General features: G+C 38.7%; 2 protein-coding genes across 3 annotated transcripts in view; one reads left to right on the forward strand and one right to left on the reverse strand.

Moving 5' to 3' along the window:
• Positions 1 to 6534: 6534 nt before the first annotated feature.
• The window catches only part of METTL9 (methyltransferase like 9), a 37950-nt gene continuing 23983 nt past the window's right edge, over positions 6535 to 20501 (reverse strand). The window contains exon 5 of one of the 2 annotated variants that reach the window (XM_032460880.1): positions 6535 to 7237. In XM_032460880.1, coding sequence (XP_032316771.1) covers positions 7032 to 7237 — 206 coding nt within the window. In that variant the 3' untranslated portion in view covers positions 6535 to 7031. The remainder of the gene's footprint in view (positions 7238 to 20501) is intronic. The other variant, XM_032460881.1, reaches the window with a different exon arrangement.
• On the forward strand, positions 9915 to 19166 carry IGSF6 (immunoglobulin superfamily member 6). Its single transcript, XM_006193124.3, has 6 exons — positions 9915 to 10004; positions 13223 to 13579; positions 15633 to 15736; positions 16417 to 16464; positions 16822 to 16902; positions 18095 to 19166. The coding sequence occupies exons 1-6, from the start codon at positions 9938 to 9940 to the stop codon at positions 18149 to 18151; spliced, it is 714 nt and encodes a 237-aa protein (XP_006193186.1). The 5' UTR covers positions 9915 to 9937; the 3' UTR covers positions 18152 to 19166.

Consider the following 20501-nt stretch of genomic DNA (forward strand, 5'->3'; position numbering starts at 1 on the left):
CAATTGCAATGTGGCTCTCTTTTAAGAGTTCTTATCTTTCGCATATATATTTACAAAACTGAAATATGATGTCTGGGGTTGGTTTGGAAATAATGGGGACCAAGGAGTGGCAGAAGCCTGGGTGAAACAAAGCTGGCCATGTGATGGTACTTGGGGCAGCCTGAGCAAGGACCAATATTACCTAGTTTCTTCTTTTTTATGTGCTTAGAATTTTCCATAATAAAACTTTTTTGTAAAATAATAAGAATTGTAAAGATATTCAGGTCCCCTTGATTAGTAAATGTGACCACATGTATCTAACGGGAAAAAAAATCCTTAGAGGTTAAGCAGGCTTGTGCACCAAAATATTTACTGCAGCAGCGTTACATACAAATATTAAGAAAGAGGGAGAGGTGGTAGGGAAAAAACCAACTTCTGTCCACCATTAAGGAAATGGTTACATAAACTATACTCCATCAGCTTCATGGGTATATAACTTCATAGTTGATACAGCTATTTAAATGGGCATTAACAAAGATTGTGTAATAGAAATACAAGGAAATTATTTTATATGCGAAAAGGCCGAATGTTAAGTAACAAATGTATATGCATTTTTTTATTAAAACAGAAAGGAATATATTGAAGTGTAAGGTTTGCATGGTGGAATTATGCATAACTGTTCTACGTCCTTTCTGTTGAAAACACAATTGTGAACTCTGGAGATTTCCTTACAACCCTTTACATTTAATGAAACACATCCCAAGATCTGAAAAATTTTAAAGTAACCACTGAAATGCCTAATGCTGACATTATTTTGTCAATGGCAAAATTACACATTCTCTGCAGAAATGGCCAACTGTACTGTTCTGGCAGTTATTTATACAATATTTATATTATTTATAAATAGTTATAACATTTATCAGCATTCTCAAAAACACCTGTCTGTCCCTAGGCTCTTGGTTTAATTCTTTTAATGGAGGTACTGGGGATTGAACCCAGGACCTTGTGCATGTTAAGCATGCGCTCTACCGCTAAGCTTTAAACAAGAAGCTTACCCTCAAGCCCTTACTGATGGGAAATGTCTTCCATCCTTTGTCAATTTTTGCTTTTGAAAATAGGTGTTGAGTTTCACATGATTCATCTTGGAAGACTAAAAGTATCTTTTTATTTTCAAAATTTTTGGTGTTGAAAATTTGTAAATGTGTATGTGTGGGTACATATATGCAAAGAAAAAAGTTCAGAAGGGTATATACCAAAATGTTAATAGTGGTGCTCTCAGGGTTATGGGAAGGGTAAAGTTTATTCGCATTTTTTTCTTACACCTGTCTGTAATTTTTCTACATTTTCTATAACAAACATGCTACTTATAATGCAAAAACCATTAGGGCTTTATGGTCAGTCACAGCCACTTTATAAATAACCAATAATAAAAAGAAGGTGGCAAAATCAAGTGCAGGCAAAGATTTTTGTTCTGCTGAGTATAAAAAGCACTGTCAATCTATTCTCAAACACCTCAACTCTACCATTTGAAAAGTGTTGAGGGTTCAAAGGCAAAACTAGTACTCTGTGTTGACTCTTGAATAGGATATAAGAAAACAGTGTTCAGGCATTGTGTTTTTAATTATTTTCCAGAACTTAAGTAGTGCAGGTGTACAAGACATTCCAACTTTACATGGTCATTTATTTGGGGGTGGGGGAGGGGATCTTTACTTTTCATTCTACATGTACTGAAAGTAATTTTTAAATGGACTTGTAACAAAAATACACCAGTATCTAATTCATGTGAATACAGCATATTGACTCTAAAATCCAGGGGGAAATCTTAAGTTCTAGTTATGTAATAATATTCCCCTAATTCTCCAAAAGTATGCAATTTCATAGCTAAAAAGAAGTACTTTGGTATCAGTGAACACTGTTTCCAATTCATTGATATCAATACAGATAGCAAGCCACAAAGTATAAATTACTAGTAAATGAAACTCAATGCCATACAAGTCATACTTTAAAAACAAATCATTAGGGAAATGCAAATCAAAACCAGGAGATACCACCTCTCATCCATCAGAATGACTACTATTAAGAAAAATGCTAAATATCAAGTTTTTAGGGAGAATGTGGAGAAATTGGAATACCTGTACATTGTTTGTGGGAATATAAAATGGTGCAGCCAGTGTGGAAACCAATTTGGCAATTCCTCAAAAAATTAAACATAGAACTACCATATGATCCAGCAATCCCACTTCTGAGTGTATACCCAAAGTGAAAACAGCAACTCAAACATATTTGTACCCCCATGTTTCCAGAAGCATTATTCTCAATGACAAAAGGGTGGAAGTAACCCAGGTGTCCATTGACAGATGAATGATAAGCAAGAAAACATAAAATGGAATATTATTCACCCTTAAAAAGGGAAGAAATTCTGACATATGCTACAACATGGATGGATCTTGAGAACATTATGCTAAGTGAAATAAATCAGCCACAAAAAAGACAAATACTGTATGATTCCACTTATATGATGAGGTAGAATAGCCAAATTCATAGAAAGTAGTAACAGTGATTGCCAGGGGCTGGGGGGCAAGGTGGGGGGAGGGAATGGGGAGTTAGTGTTTAATAGGTACAGAGTTTCAGTTTTGCAAGATAAAAAGAGTAAAAATTGATGGCAGTGATGGTTGCACAATATGAATGTACTAAATACCACTGAACTGTAGACCTAAAAATGGCTAAGATGGTAAATTTTATGTGATTTTACAATTTAAAAATTGGAAGAAAGAGATAAATAATCGTACTGTGTCAGGGAACACTAACAAGTTTAAACATGAGCAACTAAATGGGATGTGGTATGCTGAATTGATTCCCAGAACAGAAAAAGGTCATTAATGGAAAAACGGGCAAAATTCCAGTAGTCTGTAGTTGACTTAACATTAATGTATCAATGTTAATTTCTCAGTTTTGACAGACATACCACAGTTATGCAAGATAATGTTGAGGGGTAAAGGGTACACGGGAACTCTCTGCGCTATCTTTGCAAGATCTCTCCAAATCTAACATTATTCCAAAATAAAAGTTTATTTGAAAATAAATTTTAAAAAAGCAAATGACATAATTATCAGAGAAATGCAAATCAAAACTACAATGAGGTATCCACCTCACACCAGCCAGAATGGCCATCATTCAAAAGCCCACAAATGGCAAATGCTGGAGAGGCTGTGGAGAAAAGGGAACCCTCCTACACTGCCGGTGGGAATGCAGTTTGGTGCAGCCACTGTGGAAAACAGTATGGAGATTCCTCAAAAGACTAGGAATAGACTTACCATATGACCCAGGAATCCCGCTCCTGGGCATATATCCAGAAGGAACCCTACTTCAAAAAGACACCTGCACCCCAATGTTCATAGCAGCACTATTTACAATAGCTAAGACATGGAAACAGCCTAAATGTCCACCAACAGATGACTGGATAAAGAAGATGTGGTATACTTATACAATGGAATACTACTCAGCCATAAAAACCGACACCATAACGCCATTTACAGCAACATGGATGTTCCTAGAGAATGTCATTCTAAGTGAAGTAAGCCAGAAAGAAAAATAAAAATACCATATGAGATCGCTCATATGTGGAACCTAAAAAAAGAGGAAAAAAAACATAAATACAAAACAGAAACAGACTCATAGACATAGAATACAAACTTGTGGTTGCCAAGGGGGCGGGGGGTGGGAAAGGGACAGACTGGGATTTCAAAATGTAGAATAGATAAACAAGATTATACTGTATAGCACAGGTAAATATATACAAGATCTTGTGGTAGCTCACAGTGAAAATAAAAAAAGTGACAATGAATATATGTATGTTCATGTATAACTGAAAAATTGTGCTCTACACTGGAATTTGACACAACATTGTAAAATGACTATAACTCAGTAAAAAACTGTTTAAAAAATAAAATTAAATTAAAAAGCAAGTGACAGCTAAAAAGAATCAATTCCTCATAGAAGACAAACACAACACAATCAAAACTGATAAAGTAATCAGCAAAATACAAGCACCTATACCAATAGCTACAGGGGATGTGAAATTTTTTATTGCGCTGTTCACTGCTATCTAGCTATTGTTTCACCATCTACTAACTGCAAAAAGGCAGGCTGTTGAATTTTGTATCATGGTAATTATCTCCTAAATGATTCTGGGTGCATCTTTTCACTTAGATCTTAGCATGGATACAGGGTGAACTTCCTTCTGCCAATTCATGATTGTGTGTCTCTGATAAGCTGGTTGTGAGTTATGGAAGATCCTGCTTGTTTCAAGTCAATTATGAGCCCAGTTTGTGCTCAGGGCACTCCTAGGCAGCACAGCTCAGCCCAGACAGCCCTGGTTCAGCACACTATCTTCCAGCTGCAACATGGGTGCATTGGATAAAAGCTTCTTTGCGGGGCACTTAGGCATCTCCACAAACGTGTTAAGTCGCTTTAGCCACTGGAAGCCCGTGTTGAAGGTGCTATAGCTGTTTGAGAAAAAGGATCATGAAATACTTTTATCGGTAACCAAGCAGTGGGAAGCAGTTAATGAAAACATCTTGCTTCATTACAAGTTGATTTAAACACTATCCTCGGAACTCAGTGAAAACAAAGCTTTACACAGAAAGATGACTTGAAACAACTAAGTTTTACTTTATTTTCCCAGCCCAGCTTCTTTTCTGTTAAAGGTCAACTTTTATGTAATACCTGATGTGACATTGAGAAGGGTAGAAAATACACTGTCCCTCTTACCTACTCTGCACAAGGGAGAAATGACTAAGGCCATTGTGTCTTCTTCCCTTCCCTTCTCTGAAATCAGTGGTCTAAGCACTTGAGGGGCTGACAACTGCAGGTGCAAAACGCCCTGAATCACAGGTGCAGCTTGCATTTCCTTTCTCTGTGACCTTTCAGGTCAACTGGTTCGCTTGCTTTGACCACAAATACAGCTCTTCTTAATTTCTCCCGCACAACCTTAACTTGATATGAAGCACTTATACACAAGACATGGTGCAGACAAGAAGGCAGTTTATTGTACTTTGGAGGGGAAAAACATGATTCCATTTAGGGAAAAAAAAAAAAAAAGAGCCATTGACACTCAGCAACACTGCCATCTAGTGGAATCGTGACACACCACCAAGACTTTCAAGACCAGGAAGGAAATGTGAGCGGATTCGCTGGTTTAAATTTTCACCAAAAACCAGCACTTTTAAGAAGTTGGTTTTCAGAGGATCTCAGATTTGGAGAAACTGTTTTTATCTTTGAAATGCATAAATGTATGTGCTTTTTCTGATTGGGGGGGGGGTAAAGAATGAGGTTTTTTTTAAACAGACCATGAAATTAATTCTTGATTTCAAAGTTATGAAACATTTTGGAACAACCCGCCTCTTTGAACACCCATCACTCTTGCACTCCTGTTGGACAATCTAAAACAGCAACCCCTGATTATGACAGTTTATAAAGAAGCAAAACTCAACTGTACAAGAACTACATCAAGTTTACTCATTTCCTCTATTTTTACAATCTAAGGTGCTAAGTATTGCGCTTCGCTTACTTGAATTCCTGGCAAAAAGCATTAGAACGCATCAGTTAACACTTTTGCATAAATCACATAACCCAACTCTTATCATGACTACACAATAACAGTGGAAGATATTGGTGTGAGGATATGGGAATGCTGTTCTTAATGAATAATAAAGTCATTCTTCTCAAGGCTTTAATTCTCCTTTATACCCAGGTGTTGCAGTCAATGTGTTGATTTGATGACTTCTCCGAGCATATAAATGAGAATATTTAATGAAACACCTGGCTGAAAAAAGAAATAAAGTTGTGAGAATAACATATTGTTAATAGCCACAATCTCGAATTGGCATCTCTTTTATTACTGAGATTTTAGATTCTGGGTTAAGTGCTCTGCTCTTTGGAACATTCACAATGGCTATTGATCTTGCTAATGAGTTCCTCACAGCAACATTTCTGGATGCACGGTTGGAGGCACTCGTGGATTCTAGGATGCATGAGTCTGACATGGTTTCCTCAAACCATGTTCTTGGCAAATAATAAACTCAGTGAAGGATTTTGAGAAGAGCCAAGCTCTGGGAAAGAGGTATACAAGTGTAGAGTAAGAACTTGAATTAAAACATCTTTAAGTTGCATTTTGTCAGCAGACAAAACCGGGTGTTTCAATTCTGAGAACCTGAGACTGTCCAGGACAGCAAAATTCTGAGCGTAGCATGCACCCTATCACAAAGTCAGAACCCAGGGTCCTGCGTTTCCCAAAACAACATGAATTGGGGGAGTAGAGGTGGTCCCTGAAGTACTATAGCTGAATGAGGTTATTCTTTTGAGGGTGGTCTAGATTGCCTCAGTGTTCACCACAATTTACAATAACGCCCCCACCCCCAGTCTAAAGCCTTCCTTCACCACATACTCAAGTCGACTGCATCTTTCACGTGATGCCACCATACTTGGTTACTCCTGAAGCTAAAGCAGTGAAAGATGCTAGGGGAGCCGTACAGTAACTCAAACACAATGCCAAAGTCATCTCCAAAAGAGTTTATTAGCGTGATTAAAAACATTTTCTTGAATAATGACAGAATTCCTAAACATGAGAGAGTATCAGAGGCTACATCTTATAACCAATATTTGCGATTGCACGGACAGTTTTATTGCCAGTCTCTTCATTTTATTAAAAACAATCCGTATTTACTGGTTCCATGTGAAGTCATGACTATTGCTTTGACTGGGAATGAGTCCCTACTGCAATTAAGTATAAAAAATATCTTCCATAATCGGAGTGTGACCTGCATTGCCGGGTAGAGTTGATAAAAATCCTTAAAGAGTTGGGTTTTTGTTTTTTAAAAACATTCCTTTTACACACTACAAAGAAATAATTAGTATTTTGGCTTTTTAAATTCCTACATGATACTGAGAATGGCAGTCCCCAAAGATCCTCCCTTCACATAATCGCGAACGCAGACCCTCTTCCAGAGCATACATTCTTGGGGTGGACTCCGAGGACTTCAACCTCCTCGTGCTTACACTGGTTTGAGAACAAAGACGGCGTCATCCAGAACGTAGTAGTCGTTGTACATGTCGCCTTCACACAGGTACGGCAGTCTGGTAAAAGCCTCGATAGCAAAACCAGCTTTTCTGAAAACTTCAGGCAGACTGTTCACTTGTTCTTCCCAATTCTGTCCCTTGATTTCCAAAATTTCTGACGGCTTATCCCACTTGCCACCTACTAAAACAAATAAAAATATTAAGTTAAATTCTTGAACAAACAAATTATTTAAAGACAGAAGAGAAGAACAATATTAGCCAAGGACTTGGTACGTGCCAAGCACTGGGTGCCTTGATGAACCAGCTCCCAGATACTCTGGAGGCTGGAGGGCAGAGAGGAGTACAGACTTAGCAGGGCTGAAGAACGGGCCGGAGCTTGCAAGGTTAATGAACATCGGAGCACAAATGTAATCCTTGGTTTAACTGGATCCAAAGCCCACACTACACTTTTCTTTAAAACTGTCATTCAGATATCCCCCTCCCTTATACTGACTGAGGTGGAATGGTTAATAGATTTGGAAGACTGCTCATTAACTACTGGAATACTGAAGCAGAGAGAAACATATAAAAACTGAAAGAGAGTTTTGGATAAATGCAAGAAAATGCCACTAATATAGTAAAGTTAGGCACCATATTAACTGGAGAGGTTTACCAGGCTAAAAATAAAAACAGGATATGAAGGATTTTAACTTCTAAAAACAGACCATTCACTGTTTTTCAAGGGAGGTTAACGTACTCACTAACTTTTCAGAACAATTTCATAAAAGTCAAACGCCAGAACCAGAGGGGAGTTACAACACTAGAATGGAGAGTCAACCTAGCATTTCTTGCAACAGTAACTCAGGTCTATGTTAGTCATTTCCAAATCCATGAGCATCAGATGCCCAGGAACTGGGGGGCTAGATAAGGTCTTCAAGTTCATATAGAAACATCAAGAATTGACTACAGACAAACACACACATACATAATGGTTTATGTAAATTTGGGGGTGCTTTTAGATGTTATGGTGATGTAAAAAAATTACACAATAAGATTAGAAGTGTTACTAAATTCAGACTGAGAATAACTTTCTGCAAGTGAGAAAATATACAGTCAACAGGCGTCAAGAGCACAAACTCTACAGCGGAAAGTTTCATTCTTTTTGGTGGTCCAGCACCCCTCTTCCTAGGTAAGAGTCCAGGTGGGAGGCAAAGCCTGGGGAAGCAGCTTTCCCCGCCTTTCTTGAAGCTAAGGCACGGGCACATGACCTACGCTCAGACACACTACCTTGAGACCTGGGACGCGGAGCCAGTGACCCAGAGAAGTGAGGACGTGAGGCTTGTTCTCTGGGGAGGCGTGAGACCAAGCGGCTGGCGCAGCGTTGAGCGGTACTAATGACAGACTTTGGTCCAGGGCACAGCTAGTGCTTGGCGGTGGCAGTGTGATCTTCAGATCGGTTTTACAGTGTGTCTGGGGGCATTTTTCTTGGCTGTAGACCTGATATACGATTCCCCAGTCCTCCCAGTGACTCTCTTCAGCTACCCCCAAATCCTTTCAATAAATTTCCTTTTTGCTTAAGCCAGGCAGAGTCAGTTTCCGCTGCTTACAAAGAATGAAGATGAAGCCTCCAAGAGCAGGGGGAGCCAGGGCTGGGGTGGGGGGCTGGGGATGACAGATTCCACACATTTGTTTCACAGCACAATAAAATAAAAGAGGTCACACAAAACTGGGGCACAACTACTTAATGACACACAACTTATTTTCTTCATTGCACCATGATGTACTGTTCACAAATTACTCTTGTCTCTATTTGATGACCCTTCCTTCTGCTTCTCAATCTCCAGCAGTTACTGGCCCAGCACTAAGCACACAGTAGGTGCCCCAAGACCAGCGACTGAACTCTGGAAATTTAAAGTATGAATTATCTGTCAACCAGTACTTGCTGGGGGAACTCTAATTGGGAAAGATACATGTAACCCCAGTGTTTACTGCAGCCCTATTTACAACAGCCAAGACAACCTAAACATGGAAACAACCTAAATGCCCATTGACAGATGACTGGATAAAGACATTGTGGTATACATATACAATGGAACACTACTCAGCCATAAAAAATAATACCATTTGCAGATACATGGATGGACTTGGAGATCGTCATTCTAAGTGAAATAGGTCAGAAAGAGAAAAAACATACCGTATGGTATCACTTATATGTGGAATCTTAAAAAAAAAAAGACACAAAAGAAACTTATTTACAAAACAGAAATAGACTCACAGACACGGAAAACAAACTTATGGTTGCCATGGAGGAAAAGGGGTGGGAAGGGATAAACTAGAAGTTCCTGGTCTGAACTACTAGTCAGCAGATACTAACTACTATATATAAAATAGATGAACAACAAATTTACTCTGTACAGCACAGGGAACTATGTTCAGTATCTTGTAGTAGTCTATAATGAAAAAGAATATGAAAAGGAATATATGTATGTATGACAAACACCAGAAATTACACAACATTGTAAGCTGACTATACGTCAATAAAGAAAATGGGGGGGGGGCGGGGAAGGAATGCAGTTTCAAGGACAGAAAAAAAAAAACACTTCCTGAGAATATGCGTCACATGTAAATCAACATCGAAACATCTAAGACCTTTGAGGATTTGTAAAATCCAAGAAAAATGTATCATATGAACATTTAGAAATGTGCTGCTCTAGGTTAAAAATCTCAACTTTAAATGGTGAAACTGGGTTACAATCAATCTTTACACAATTTCAAAAAGTTCTCGATTATGGTTCCTTAATAAGAGTTCCTCTCTTTGGTTCTTCCTTTCTAAAAAAAGAGGAAAAAAAAAGCCAACTCTTTTCAAACGCACACTCCCCCCACGTCACACATACACACAGAAATGGAGGCTGTGAACGGAGGCAAGATCATTCTCAGCCTGGGAATCAATCTGATTCTATTTTCTGTCGGTAAGGTTCTTTTTTTCTCCTCCATTTTATTTAAATCAATTGCTATTTTTTGCCTGATTCATTTCTATTTTAAGCCCCAGTGGATTAATTTTTAAATGTGTAACATTATGGACATTGTCTAAGGTGATAAATTTCCTTTTTCCTCAGAGAAAGAGGTAATAAATAGCTGAGAAAAATTTCAGATGAACATTGAAAATTCTCTTTGCTATTATGCTGCTTTGGAGAAGAGCATCTCACTAAACAAAGGGCTGAAAATATTCATAAAATCACGTGCTAGTCATCAACAATTTAGAGCCCGTTCAGACAGACTCGCTCTGTATGAAATAATACTTGATGAATATTTTTAAAGCACAGCATTTCTGAAAAGCGGAATTTCTACAAATTAAAGTGCTTGTCATTAAAAAAAAACAAAAAACTGCAATGGCTCCCTCCTTGGAGAATAACCATTCCATAACATACCTATTTTTTAAATTCTGCCTATACTTGTTTTTTCTCTGTGAAAGAGAAAATGTTTCCTACATCACAATTCATCACAGTTCTCATAAATTTAACAATCTCAGATTTGCTCACAAAGTTTGGGTCATAGGGCAGGAAAGAGAGCAAGAGCTCTTAAAATTATTTTTTCTCATCTGTAAAGAAATACATCAAAGTGTTAACAGTGATGAGGGTGGTGCGAAAAAACTATGGGTGATACTTTTTGTCCTACTTTCAGTAATAGTCAATTTTCTCCCCAATAAGTACATATTACTCTTATAGACTGTTTGAATTAATATGATTTTAAAGAAGAATCATTATCTTTAAAAGATATATTCTAAAAGATGTGCAGATAACGTAGCTGGAATTTGCTCCAAATAGTCTGGGAGAGAAGGAACAAGCAGGGCAGAGGGCTGGAACCAGACTGGGCTGCAGCCGGGTGACCGTGGGGAACTTGCTGTGCTGGCGGCTGCTTCAACATATGTTCAGAATTTTCCATAAAGATTTTTCTAAGTATCAAAAATTAGTTTTCTACATATTTTCTACCTTGGTCTTCAACAATAGTAATCTTTTTTTATTCCCTCCAGCAACGAGAGAAACTTTTAAGGTTTTCAGAAGGTGCTGTGCTTTAAAAACAAAAACAAAAAAACAATCCTACAGAATGTGATTCTTAAAGAGAAACTTTTCGGGGGAGTGGGCTGTGGTGTGACATGTTATCCAGACTTCTCTTTTTCCGCTAAGACGTTGCGAAAGTGGCTGGGGGCGGGGGGTTTGGCTCACGGTGTCTTCAGCCTGGCTCTCACAGGAAACCACTGCAACTGGTTTTCTCCTACTGGGGCTAACGGAGGGGAAGTCGGAAATGAGCGGAATGTGAAACTCCTAAGTTGCAAATACGGATTTTACCCTCCGGAGCGTTAGTTCTCCAAGAGAAGAGTTAAAGGCAGTTTAACACTGCCTTTTAAAGGCTCTCACAGAGAACCTGGGACGGGGGACACTGCTGGTCAACTGTGACGTTCTTGGCAGGCCCACCTCCATTTCACATTTCCCATGCACAGTGATCACTACACCTTTAAAGTGCTTCTCTGCTCCTAAGGTGACTGAGTCTGGGTAGGAGACATGCAGCTGTATTTATCAGACTTAGGAGTGAGAAGCCTGGTCTTCAGGGGCCTCTACCCTCTCATCTGGTTTATATTTATCAGGTCACCAGCTCATCTTCAATTGTACAAATACTAAAAGCCCATCTGAAACTTAAGCATCAGTCCCCTGGCACTACTTTTCAATTTCACTTACAGGAGCAAAGGACAAACTCAGACAAATAAGACCTACTTGGAAACATATAACTAGGCAGAGTCAGACTGAAAACATGCAAAAATTCTGATTTGTCTCAAGCAATTCTATTTCACATAGAGCTTCCCTTGCCCCAAAGAGGGCTGAGGGCAGGCCTTTCAATTTATAAACACCTGAGTGGCTTTCCAGCTTCACATGCCTGGAATCAGACGGCCAAGGTGGGGACCCACCGCTATGACATGGGCGCAGCACGTAGTGGAGAGAGCACTGGCCTGAGTGTCTAGTTCCAGCCCTGCCAACACCTTGCTGAGATGCCCACAATTATCTCTAAAATGGGCATGTGGCACAGTGGGAACAGGAATAGTGGTGGGAGCAGAAACAGCTACCTTTTATTAAATACTAAGATTCAGGTAAGTAAATGCTTCATATGCATTGATGGCCTCACTTAAACTTCTTGCTAAACCAACGAGGTGCCCAACACTATGCCCATTTTGCTACAGACCAGAGAACTAGGAACTGGCAGAGTTAAGATTTAAACTCAAGTGTGTTTTCATGCTCACAATACTGCTTATCAAGTAAGATGAAACCTACAAGTGACTACAAAGTAGTGTGCAAGTGCCAGGAAAAAATTCAGACTGCCGGGCCCCAGCACCACCAGCTTTAGGCCTCTGCTCAGTAACCAGCAACCGAAGATGCTGTAGGTTAAGCCAGGGCTGTCTTTTCCCAGATATACACCTTGCCTTTTACAATGCTTCCCACTGGGACAACCACAAAGGAACAACTGTGAACTGCCATGAGTCCCTAACAATCACAATCTCCACAAGGCATAAAAAAACAAAACAAAAAGACCTCTGCTGCTCATGTGCTCAATCACCTGCCATGACATCTGCATGAGGGGCTCTGGTACCTGTCACCACATCAAATACAACACTCCTATGAGGCCAGGGGTACAGATGAGGAAACAGGCTCTGACAGGGCAAGTGATCTGCACAGGGAGATCAAAGGAAAGCCTGTAAGTACATCAAAGTGCACACATGGACCCTGAACTGCTGACTCTGGATCTGCTGCCAACTCCGCTCGTGATGATGCTGATTCCCAGGACCTCTCTGGGGCTGCCTTCAAGGACCAGACATCACAGCACACCAGCAGGCTGCGGTCAGAAAAGTGAGGAACACGAGTGTCTACTTCTTTCTATACAAATTTTTTTTTTATTGAAGTAAAGTTGATGTACAACACAAGTTATAGGTGTACAATATAGTGATTCGTAATTTTTTAAGGTTATACTCCATTTATGGTTAATATAAAACACTAGCACCATTGTCTACTTTTACAGTCTTGTTTGTGCTGGGAGTGAGGTAAAAAAAAAAGCAAGCAATGGGTTTCAATAGATTCCTCTGCTCCAAAACGATGATAAAGCAGAAGCCACCTTGACATGGATCATCCGCTTCCTCCCACAGGTGCTGCAGGCGACTGTATCGTCTCAATCTACCAACCGCCTTACCTGGACGTGAACTACACCCAAAAGCCCGTGACCATGCAGTGCTCCTTCTCCACAGCGGGGTGCCCTGCAGAGCAACCAGCAATCCTGTGGTTTCGCTACGGCGCTCACCAGCCTGAGAACCTGTGCTTGGATGGATGCACAAAGCAGACAGACAAATTCACAGTTGTGAATTTGGCACAAGACAAGGTTTCCCTCACTATAAACAGGGTGGCTTTCGATGACAGTGCCATCTACATCTGTGGAGTAGCGTTTCCCAGCTCAGCGGGACCGAGAGCTAAGGGGACTGGAGAAGGGACGGTGCTGGTGGTAAGAGGTCAGTCAAGGTTTTACTCCCGTACACTGCATTCTGCTCAGCCCTCAAACGCATTACATGCTTCTAATGCAGAGATGATGAGATCAATTTGCTAACCTTAATACCAGAGCCAGTGAAGGACATGATCTGCACACAAGCCAACATGAAATTTGGATTAAAGAGCTACTCCGACCCCATCTCCCAGCCTCCACAGACACAGAGTCAGGGTTATGGCAGGTGCTATATTCTCTTCCAACGTCCAGACTTTAGTACTGAAGGCTGACCAACTATGTCCTCCTTTCTGTTTATCACACTGATTGAAATGTGATGATTAACTATCAGCCTTGTCAGGAACTGGCCTGGCACTGCGCCATCTAGAACAAAGCAGTTGAGAGGCGTAAGTTATCAGTCAACTGGACCCAGAAATAAATATGCATTCGGGAGAATAAACACAAATTTTAGGAGAAGCCACTGGGGAATCCCTGACCCTACTCCCTCTGCATGGACGGAGAACAAAAAGGGGGTCGGTGTGGCTCTGGCTTCTTGAGATTTACTAAGATCCATGACACTTTCATGAGGATACTGAACTTAAGCTAAAGTCCTATAAAGTAAGAAATTAACAAATTTCAAGAAAAAAAGCTTCACATGATTTTGGGAGAAAGATGAGAAGGGCAGTACTCTGTGCTTTGTTTGGATCTCTTTTCTTTTATAAAAAAAAAAAAAAAAAAAAAACTCTGGTATGATAAGCCCTGAGATCATTAAAACATAAACTCAAGTTAACCGCCTTTTGGTTTTAAAATAGGATTTTAAGGAACCTGGATCGTTCTGTCTTATAATCCCTCTTTTAGTGTTCTAATGGGCTTTTGATACTCCATTGTCATTTAACCTTAGTTTATTCTTACCTGTAAGGTACATTATAAATGACCTAATGCACATAAAGCACTTTTAATGGTGCCTGGCTTACAGCAAGTACTCAATAAATGTTAGCCACAGGTATTAAAACAAACACATGACAACTCCGGAGATTAGTATGCATTAGTCTTCTATAAAAAATATTAGCCAAAAGAAAAAATGTTCGGTAAAGAGAAGAAGGTCTCTAACCTGCAAGCTCACATGAACAGACATTCTACTTCAGGAGTGGAAATGAGCTCACTGCTAAAAAGACAAGGTAATTTCCTGCCTTTTCTACAGAGCTCCTAATTTCACACTTGAAACTTTTTTTTTTTTAGTTTTACAAATACATTTTTGTTGTGAAACCAACAAAAATGTATGTTGTATAAATTGAGCTCACAGGATAAGCACCTATGGGATATTTAGTTGAAAAGTACAAATTATTCAGATAATAATTACAAATCTAATTGGAATTTGTACTTCAGATAATCAGGTACTTGAAGACACGGTGTTACTTCATCCCTACACGGAGCGCAGGACACCCCCTGCAAGGAGGGGGAAATTCAGAACGTGCAAGTGGATTCAATAATGCCACTTCCAGAACCTCCTTAGAACGAAGGGGCACATGTAGCGATGCCTGCCTTGTAAGTGTGCAGCGAGCACTAAGATCTTCAGTGCACACCTTCTCGGGTTCTTTCACAGACGGCACTATTCATCCACGTGTACGAAACAGTTCAAGGTTAGAGATTCACGTGGGAGAGGATCTTAACTCCATAAAAAGACTCTTGGTGACACTTGTACATCATATCTACTAAAAGAAATTTTAAACACTCTTGAACAAACTGTCTTGAAGTGTTTAACTTTAAGCAACACTTTATATAAAAAAGGATTCTTAGCATTATGACAAATAACTAACTGAATTGTTAAAAATTTTTAGTTTTAAAAACAAACAACATTTTTGGCATAATACATTTAAAGGCTTAAGGAACTGGCTTTAACCATATCATATACTTGAGTGTTTTCTGAATTAAGAGACCCTGGGTAAATTTTTACATGAACAGCCACATAGAGTAAGTTTATGTTTCTCCTCTAACATGTAGTTCAGTTATACTTTACATGTGTTATTTGCAATAATACGTTTCAATAGTGACTGTGGCTCTTTCTGTGCCTGTAATTAACAAAGATACAAAGGTTCTCAGCAAGGAACTCTTAGCACCGACGATTCTCTTATCGCTGCTGTGTGTCTACGTCACTGGTGTATTCGGGGTCTTCATCGTCCTCGCCAAAGTAAGTCAAATTGCTTTGCATTGGGTGTCCCTATGGCCTTAAATATTATCATAAGGAAATAATTTCCATCCCTCCACACACTGGGAGTCTTGGAAATTAGCTCACCTAATTAACACCCTCCTTTGCATCTGCAGGAATGCCACCTGCAGGAGAGGTCTACAGAAGAAAGCACAAATTTTCATCACTGAGATTATTATTAACCAGAGTACATGATTCACAGGGTTTTCTTTTCAAAACCCAGTAATATGAGAATAAGAGATCCTTCTTAATAACCGTCTTCCATGGTATCTTTCTGCTGGAAGGGGAGGAGGGTTACTGTCATCCATGAAAGGCCTAAGGACAGTCTTTAAGAGAAAAAGTGGTTAACAAAGAGGTCAGAAACTGCCTTAAAAGATTTTTAAAAGGCCTAAAGGTTTTGAAAAAGAATATCTTGTGGCTGTTCACATGCTATGAGAGGGGGCATGCTATATGTTATATTAGGATTACTATGAATCCTACAATCAGTATCAATTTGAACAATTTTATTAATAAAAGCATCTCAGAAATGACACAAAAATTAACTGTTAATGAATAGTATTTAAATATTAAGTTAGTTTTACCTTATTATGCTATGAGATACCTGCCACAATGTTTTTGAGTGTATAAAATGTCTTATAAGACTTTTTTTTTCTTCCTGACAGTCAAAATCTAACACTCTAAGAAAGAAAGAAACAGAGGATTCACAAAAGGTACAGACTAATATTTGTAAAATATCTTTCAAACTGTGGCTTCATTGTAACTATTTCAAATCCAAAATAATTTAAGAAACATCGAACATCATGGTCACTTTCAACCATAGATACTGTTTCCTATTGTTGAGAAAAATGATAACTCAAGCGGTAAAATATGATGTAAATAGTTTTCAATCATAAATTCTACTTGATATACTCAAAATATAAGAGTTAACTGCAGGTACAGATGTGCTGGCTGGGGGCTAGTTTCTGTAACTGGTGGTAGTAAAGAAAGAAGAGGTCTCAGATGATGTGCAGGAATCAGCTGCTTTTAGTCCTGAGAGAGACACATTTTTTTCTTATTTGTATTTACAGAAAAAGAGTGCTCGGCGTATTTTTCAGGAAATTGCTCAAGAACTATACAATAAGAGACACGTGGAAAGAAGCCAACAGCCTGTAAGTGTAAAAATATCCAAAAGATGTAATACAGATATAAAGCATGTTTAACTTAAAAAAAAAAAAAAACCTAAGCTGCCAATAAGCTGTCGATAAGTCAAATTTTCCTTTAGAAGAGTCTAAAAGAGGACTTTCACAAAAGGCATTTTTATATAGAACCTGCTTTGATAACTACATAACAGAGGTTATCTGATGCATTAAGTAGACACCAGGCTGGCATCTTAGTGACATGGAATCTTTCAGAAACACTGGATACAGGCAGTGTTTTTAATACAGACAAGGATGCTTTTGTGGATTGAAAGCTACTTTGCACAGTATCTTGCATGCAGTAGTAAGCATTAAGGAGATGCTGCAAACATTTGTGGATCAAATTATACAGAAAAACTACTTGTTGCTAATAAGGCAGAAAAATTCACATTAGAAAAGATGCAACTAATAAAAATTTAAAATGAGCATTTCTTCAGTCTTTGGGGTTGGAATGATGGGGGAATACTTTAATACTGACTATAATATGTTCTTATGGTGTTTCTTTAAAGTCCTATAGAAACAGGTTTTTCAAAGAAGATGTTGTTTTAGAGCTAGGAGTGCAGATGGTTTCCATGACGCATGATCAGACTGCTCAGATTTAAATTAAAATGTATACAAAATAATGAACTTATATATTAGTAGAGATACTTTTCTATTAAAAAGCAGCCATGAGGCCAGATGAAACAGAATTCTGATATGAGGTGTTCTTTAAAATCCAATTTTTAAAAAGGATTTTCTTCCTGGAAAGAACATTGTCTTAAGTAGCCACTTCATCCTTCAATGTATATACGACACATAAGCAGGTGGTTTAATTACCTAAGACGCCACTCCGAATAATTATAAGCGCCTGCTCATGCTCTATTCATATTGATGCTGGGGCACCTTTTTCAGCAAGGAGGCCAAGTTAAGGCCTGAAGACAGGGCTGGAAGTGGGAATTTTAAAGTTTTAAGTCAGGGCTTTGACAATGGCATCTGAACAAGAAAATTATTTTTCAGTTCCCACATCTTACTCCAAATAAAGAGAAAACGGCAACTGGACCTTTAAGGTTACAGGAAGGGGACTTACGACCCAGGACGCAAGATGGCGCTGTGGTTTGCACGTTGCTTGCAGCATGGTGTCATTGGTTATGTAACCTTAAATATGGCTTGTTATTTACTATTGCAGGAGAAAGACAATACTTACGAAAACAGAAGAGGACTTTCTAACTATGAAAGACCATAGAAATCTTTTAATTTTCAATTAAGTCACCGAAAATCCAACTCCAGAAGTTATGGAAGCGTTAATGGACATACACCCATCAGGGCTTTCTTTAACAAAACAATTTAAGGTAAATGGAAAAGACCAATGGCTAAAAGAAGGATGCCAGAGTACAGGAAACTATTGGTGACAATAATTACCAAAATACTTTAAAGCCAAATGTAACTGAAAAGTATTTTCCTAATTTGCTAAGAGAATTCTAAGCAAACATCTTCAAAAACTTTAATTTATGTCATATGTCCTAGATTTGTTTCATTCAACATACGAGGTGCATCACGTGATGCCTGATACCTGAAGAAGATCTGAAGTCATACTGTGTGCCTCAGTCTTAAGTGGAAGAACTGTCTTCATTGTTTGTAGAAGGGATAGGCCAATTAGACTAAGTTGGAAAGGAAGGAGGAATGGAGGGAGAAAGGAAAGTGCCAGAATTTGAGTTAGAGAGAAATCATCTTGAAAAGTATTTTGGAGCAAAACTTCTATCGTCAGGTACTGCACTGGGGCAATGGTTTAAAGCACATTTTCCTGTGAGGATATGCAAAATAACTTACATCATGCTGCCAAAAAAAGTGAGACTAGAAGAGACTCGAGACTAGAGTCAGAATACAATGACTGAAGTATAGAAAATCCAACGCAGAAGGTTAAACAGAGAAAACCTCAGAACAAATAAGCCACAACAGACCCTAGGTGTCAGTCTTGTGCCAAATAACAGCACCAGGGAAGGATTCAGCAACGCACTGTACTTGACAATGCCTTTGCAGTACTTGATTGTTAACCAACTTAGGAGGGAAACAACAGTTAAGGGCTGAGTACAGCAAGAATGTTTATGGAATTCATTACCATTCACTAAGAAAACATGTTATGGACTGTTCTCTGAAAATTACTTCTGTGTAAAAAAAATCTATTTAAAGTGCCCACGAATATATGTTCATTATTAATACTACTATGTTTATTTCATTAAAGCGTTTCTCTTATACCAGTATAAAATGAGGTGTATTCTTATTTTTAAAAGCCAGATCAAATTTAAAATATTTTAAGATCCCTTTGAAAGTCTTTTGTACTGACGGTTTAAATCAGTGATCTCTAATCTTTCTATCACATGTACCAGGAAAAATGGGAAGGGGAGTGGGGGGAGCACTAACCTCATTTTATTTGCGTGTATGATGTATGTATGTGTGAGTGCACATGCATATGTGTGTGTTTTGCATAGTGTATGCATATATGTACGTGTGTATATGTGTATACACAAAAATAGACATTAAACAATTGGCATAAAAAGGAATAAAACTGCTACTATTTTCTTTCTGTATCCCAAAACAAATTGTCTGGTGTACTCCCTCCACTTCCAGACCACTGGCCTGGCTGAAACAAAAGAACTTCTAAACCAGATGGCAAAAAAAGATAAAGCACTTAACAGCATCCAGGTGAATAGAAGTGTTGGATTTGCTCATTCCCTCTTCACTTCTGAGAGTTGCTTCATTTTGGTACTTCCAGGGCTGAAAATATACTGCTCTTTGTGTAGCTAACAAGGAAACAAAATCCCTAAGATAAACTCATATTTGATTCAGAATAAACCTTTCCCAATACAATCAAGGACTCTGTTTCAAAGACTGATTTTTAAGCTGAAACTTGGAATACACTCTCCCAAGTAGTTATATTCCCTCAGGTTATATATGGGTGCCTGATGTATATATAATACTCATTCTTTTATTCATCCGTCCAGCCAACAATATTTATTGAGAGCTATACCGTTATATAATCAAAGGCCTCTTTTGCATGCTATCCTTGGGTTTCACTGAACTTATCCTTGCCTGGGAACCTCCGCTTGCTGACACCTTCATGCTTTTGCTTATGTTGTTCCCCCTGCCTGGTAAAATGCCCCACAGATACAAACACAGTTCAAATGTCACATCCCACCTGAACACTTCCTTAACTCCTCCAGCAACTAACGGATCATTCCTTCTCTAAACCCAGAGTATTTTGTCATGTTTCTTATCAGACTATCCTACCACTGTCTGTTTACAGCTTCTGAACTATTCTGTATTTTTTTTTAATTGGAGTATAGTTGATACACAATGTTGTTTAATTTCTGGAATTCTGTATTTTAAAACAGGAAGCACAAGTCTCATTTATCTTTGTATTTCTACTGCCTAGCACTGCCTGGTACATAGTAGGCTCTTAAATGTCTTTATATGAATGCAACTGAACAATGTTTCTATAGAAAAATATTTTTTCAGCATTTCAACTGATATAATGAAGCACACTTCACTCCCTGGACATTGACCCTCACCCCTCTTCATAAGGACTGTTCACTGAA

The sequence above is a fragment of the Camelus ferus genome, chromosome 18, assembly GCF_009834535.1.
Source record: "Camelus ferus isolate YT-003-E chromosome 18, BCGSAC_Cfer_1.0, whole genome shotgun sequence".
Classification (NCBI taxonomy): domain Eukaryota; kingdom Metazoa; phylum Chordata; class Mammalia; order Artiodactyla; family Camelidae; genus Camelus; species Camelus ferus.

Coding starts and splice junctions, on each gene's coding strand:
- IGSF6 (XM_006193124.3), top strand. CDS start 9,938: ATGGAGGCTGTGAACGGAGGCAAGATCATTCTCAGCCTGGGAATCAAT. Junction 13,580..15,632: donor GACGGTGCTGGTGGTAAGAG/GTCAGTCAAGGT, acceptor TAATTAACAAAG/ATACAAAGGTTCTCAGCAAG. Junction 15,737..16,416: donor TCTTCATCGTCCTCGCCAAA/GTAAGTCAAATT, acceptor TCTTCCTGACAG/TCAAAATCTAACACTCTAAG.